We start from the raw sequence: 5,438 nt of genomic DNA, 5'->3' as shown, positions 1-5,438 counted from the left end.
AGAGCTGCAAAGGCAAGTGAAGTGCAAGAAGAAGATGATGCAACTGATTTTGTGCCTCCCAGACCAAACAAAGTCAATATGTTTGATGAGTTTCGGAATCCAAGATGAAGTGGAATTTCCAAAAAATAATAGACATTTTTGATCTATGAATAATATATCAACTGAATAATAGACATTTATTTTCTTCCTGCACTCGTTCACAGAATGTTGCCAAGTTATGTATGAATTCAGTGATTTTAAATGTTTGCCTTATTTTCCTGATCAATTGCTGTCCAAATGGTGCTTAATTGTTGTCATGTGTTGCTCTATATTCCTGATAAAATGCTGCCGAAATGGTGCTTATTTGATGTCATATGCTTGTTTATGCAGAAATAATACAGGACAGACAGTAAGTACTATACCTCATTGATGAATTATGCATCAGTATGGTACCATACTATGTGCTACATTTTTGTCATAATGCAGCAACATGGTACCAGACAGTATGCTTCCAGCCAACACTATGCTTCCAATCAGTATGCTTCATTCAGCAGAAGCTTCCACAGATAATGTACAGTACTCCATAGGTACCAACAGTTTCAGAAATGGTGTACCAACAGCTCCAGACAGTATGGTTCAGTCAGGTAAAGCCGCACTGCCATTTCATAGGTGTTGCATAGGTAGTGTGCATGTACCAGTGCACCAAACTGTGAAGTTCCCTGGTCTGGCAGTTCCCTGGTCTGGCAGTGAGAAACAATTTCATGCATATAGCCTACAAAAAGCAAAACAAACTGTGAAGTTAGTTCCCTGGTCTGGCAGTGACAAACAATTTCATGCATATAGCCTACAAATTGCTGGAGTTATTCCATGAATACTTGCTACACATGAGATGATTATTACAGAATATGGGCAACTAGTGATAAATAAACACAGGAAAATGACAGCCGTAATTGGGCGGCGCCACCGTCGAAATTTTGCCGCCGGCGACCATATTTGGGCGGCGCCGCCTACAAGCCTCTGTATCCTGTATTCAACATTAAATACCACAACAACATAAAAGTTATAAATAAGCACAGCAAAATTATATATGTGAGTACGAACTGATGACATGTATAAAATCAAACTAGTTGTTTCATATTTCATCATAGCATAGCTTCCAACATTACAAACCTACTGCATCTCCAAAAGGTTACTGCATTACATAGCATTGCTTGCAAACTCTAAGTTTGGTTAACTTACATAGCTACTGCATTACATAGCTACTGCATGTCCATCTACCACTACACATGTACAACACAAACTACTTCAAAAGCTAGAAGTACACATGTACTGCTCATCTTCTCCAAAAGCATACTTCTCCATCATCTTCTGGCTGTTAAGCATGGACTTCTTGTACTGCATCTACAATTAGCTTCCACTAGCAGGGGGGTTCCATGCAATCGGCACCCCTAGCGGAGCAGCTCCGTGCTCCATCGATTTCATCAACAATCGAGCCATTTCGATCTTCGAAATGTACCTCAAACCAACCCTTGGATCATCTGCATACTTGCAAACCTCAATGACCTCGGACGTGTGCTCCGGTTCGCCGCCGGCCTTGGCAGCTCCGGCTCTGTATGCAGCAATGATATGCAGCGGCATCTCCACCAAATGGCGCACCTTGAACTCGGAATCCCAACGGATGAGAAGCTCCATACCTCTGCGCCTGCACGCCACCCCCAGACGCTTCATATCGACCATGGACCGAGGAGCAAAGACCTCCTCTCGCGGCAGCCCCGCCATATCCATCGTAGCCGCCGCCGCTTCCTCCTCCTCTTGCCCTTCTTTGGCACAGACGACGGCCGCGGTACAAGCGACGAAGAAGCTCCATCACCGGGCCGACGGCCGCCGTGGCGATGAAGGACGAGACGTGCGGGCGGTCTTCTGTGGCGATGAAGGGGAGGATGTGCCGCCTGTCTTCTGTGGCGACGAATCGGAGAGGTTGTGCCGGCGAGCTGCTGTCGGGGAAGAATCGGCCGGCCGGCTGCTGTGGGGTCGAATCGGCCGGCGGCTGCTGTCGGGGAAGAATCGGCGGCGGGCTGCTGTCGGGTCGATTCGGCCGGCGGCTGCTCTGGCCGACGAATCGGCGGCGGCCTGCCGTGGGCGACGAATCGGCGGCGGCCTGCCGTGGGCGACGAATCGGCGGCGGGCTGCTGTGGGCTCGATTCGGCCGGCGGCTGCTGTGGGCGACGAATCGGCGGCGGCCTGCTGTGGGGTCGATTCGGCCGGCGGCTCCTGTGGGCGACGAATCGGCGGCCGCCGTGGCCGAATCGGCCGCCGCTGCGCACGAACCCACGAAGATGTCGACGATTCGGCGGGTGGAGGATGAACTGCGGGAGTGCGGGTTGGACTGCTCGTCGACGCGGCGGGTGGAGAATGGGGGCGGGTCAACGCGATGGGGATTGGCCTTTGCATTTCTGTCCCCATGTGTTGTTTTGCAATTTCGCCCCTACACTTTCTGTTTTCTGCACGACGGCCAGCCGACGCAGTTACTTTCATTCAATTCATGTCAAAGTTCAGTGACCTGCACGTCCTACCTGCTAAATACACGCTCGCGTACACCACTAGTGACCGTATAAATCATGTATGACAAGTCCGGTGACCTCCGCGGCGTATTCCAGCAATACGATGACCGTATCGAGCAGCTCCGACAATTACAGTGACCATTGGTGCATTTTACTCTTTTCTCCGAGTACCCACTTCTCGTTTGGCACTTTCCAACGCATCATCAGCCAGCGAATCCGACTAGGAGTCTCTGACCCGACCGTTGCGTTCAAACGCGCGAATCCGACCGTTAGACCCATAAAAAACACCATCACTCGCGAACCCCTGCTCTGCTCCTGCTGTCCTGTCGGAATCCCCGAGCTGATCGCTCGATAATACAGTACAGCCACCAAGAAATCTTCTCATGACCCCAGTCTCTCGCCACCACCAATGGCCGCCGACCTCCTCCTCATCCGCCTCCTGCCGCTCCTCCTAACCGCCGCACTAGCACCCCAGCCCGCTTCCTCCTCAACCGCAGCTCCGGGGAAGACCAACGTGAGCATCGACTCGGCCACGCTCTCCTTCTCGGACCTCACCCTGCTGGGCGACGCCTTCCTGCGCAACGGCTCCGTCGGCCTCACGCGCGACACCGGCGTGCCATCCTCCAGCGCCGGCACCGTCCTCTGCACCCGCGCCGTCTCCTTCCGCGACGTCAACAGCGGCAACGCCACCGCGTCGTTCGCCGCCAGGTTCTCCTTCGTCATCGCCACCCAGAACCCCGGCTCCACCGGCGGCGACGGCGTCGCCTTCTTCCTCTCCCCCGCCCGCACCACGCTCGGCGCCACCGGCGGCTACCTCGGCCTCTTCAACTCCTCCGTCTCCTCCACCGCCGTCCCCAACGACGACGACGACGACAACTCCCCCGGCCCCGCCATCGTGGCCGTGGAGTTCGACACCATGCTCAACGCCGGCCTGGGCGACCGGAGCGACAACCACGTGGGCCTGGACGTCGGCTCGCCGGTGTCCCTGCAGGCCGTCGACCTCGCCGGCTCAGGGGTCGTGCTCAAGAGCGGCAACCTCACCACCGCGTGGATTGAGTACCGCGGCGCCGACCGCCTGCTCGAGGTCTTCCTGAGCGTCTCCGGCGGCGTCAAGCCGGCGCGCCCCGTGCTCTCCGTGGCCGTCGACCTCTCGCCGCACCTCGTGGGCGACATGTACGTCGGCTTCTCGGCGTCCACGGAGGGGAGCACTCAGCAACATACCATCAAAGAGTGGACATTTCGGACCTTCGGCTTGCCGTCGCCGACAACCACCACCACCAACGCCTCCTCTGCCTCTGGAAACACCTCAGAGCATGCGGCGCCCAGCGTGGTAACCACCAACGCCTCGGCTGCCACCAGCAAGAAAAGGTTCGGCCTCGCCGTCAGCATCCTCGGCCCCGTCGCGCTCGCGGCCGCGTTCGCGTTCTTCGCGTGGGTGTCCGTCAAGAAGCTGGTAGAGCTCACCGCCTCGAGGAGAAACAAGCACGCCCTCCTCCTGCCGGAGCTGCTGCTCAAAGGCCCGAGGAAGTTCAGCCACAAGGAGCTGAGCGCCGCGACCAGGGGGTTCCACGCGAGCAGAGTCATCGGCAGGGGCGCGTTCGGTACGGTGTACAAGGCCTGCGCCATGCCGGGCGCGGCCGCCGTCGCTACAACCTACGCGGTGAAGCGGTCGACGCAGGCGCACCAGAGCCGGAACGAGTTCGTGGCCGAGCTCTCCGTCATCGCCTGCCTCCGCCACAAGAACCTGGTCCAGCTGGAGGGCTGGTGCGACGAGAACGGCGAGCTGCTGCTCGTCTACGAGTACATGCCCAACGGCAGCCTCGACAAGGCGCTCTACGGCGACCCCTGCACGCTCTCCTGGCCGGAGCGCCACAACGTCGCCGCCGGCATCGCGTCCGTGCTGGCCTACCTCCACCAGGAGTGCGAGCAGCGCGTGATCCACCGGGACATCAAGACGGGGAACATCCTGCTCGACGCCAACCTCAGCCCGCGGCTCGGGGACTTCGGGCTCGCCCGGCTCATGGACCACGGCCAGAGCCCCATGTCCACGCTCACCGCCGGCACCATGGGGTACCTCGCGCCCGAGTACCTGCAGTCCGGCAAGGCCACCGACCAGACCGACGTCTTCAGCTACGGCGTGGTGGTGCTCGAGGTGTGCTGCGGCAGGCGGCCGATCGACAGGGAGGACGGCGGGAGCGGGAGCGGCAGCAAGAACGTGAACCTGGTGGATTGGGTGTGGCGACTGCACGGCGAGGACCGGCTCATCGAGGCAGCCGACGCGCGGCTTAACGGCGACTTCGACCGGGAGGGGATGCTGCGGCTGCTGCTCGTGGGCCTGAGCTGCGCCAACCCCAACTGCGAGGAGCGGCCGGCGATGCGGCGGGTGGTGCAGATACTCAACGGCGAGGCCGACCCGGTGCCCGTGCCGCGGAAGAAGCCCCTCCTCGTCTTCAGCTCTAGCGCGTCCATCAAGATCCAGGAGATGGCCTTCTCCTCTGGCGACGACGTCAGAGGAGGCTATCCGGCCGCCGCGGCCAAGGCGGCGGCGTCGTCCCCGAAATCGGAAGGGGCCGACGTAGAACGCTGATCCAAGAAAAACGTACGTATGTGCTTGGATCAGCACCGTCGTTGTAGTACACATTTTGCTGCTGTGATGTGCTTGCTCATAAGGGGAATATAGGTAATAATCCCCAATGGTGTGTATGATTATTGAAATACTAATAAGAGTGTTTGTTGTGGTTCGTTTGAGTCGACATTTCTTTCTTTCTTGAACATCTTCTGTAGCAGAGTTCATGGAACTTCGCCAAAAAAATGCTACAAATCCCGACTGAACTAAAAGATATGCCCAAATTAAGAACTTGACCATATCATGCCCTTCTTACATACTCCTGCAGAAAT

General features: G+C 57.1%; 1 protein-coding gene across 1 annotated transcript; it reads left to right on the top strand.

Annotated features, from left to right (window-relative positions):
- Nucleotides 1-2,949: 2,949 nt before the first annotated feature.
- LOC124647567 (probable L-type lectin-domain containing receptor kinase S.7) lies at nucleotides 2,950-5,127 on the top strand. The gene has a single exon (XM_047187492.1). The coding sequence runs from the start codon at nucleotides 2,950-2,952 to the stop codon at nucleotides 5,125-5,127; it is 2,178 nt and encodes a 725-aa protein (XP_047043448.1).
- Nucleotides 5,128-5,438: the final 311 nt, after the last annotated feature.

This window comes from Lolium rigidum, chromosome 1 (assembly GCF_022539505.1).
Source record: "Lolium rigidum isolate FL_2022 chromosome 1, APGP_CSIRO_Lrig_0.1, whole genome shotgun sequence".
Lineage (NCBI taxonomy): Eukaryota > Viridiplantae > Streptophyta > Magnoliopsida > Poales > Poaceae > Lolium > Lolium rigidum.
This window is presented reverse-complemented; position numbering and strand designations above follow the sequence as displayed.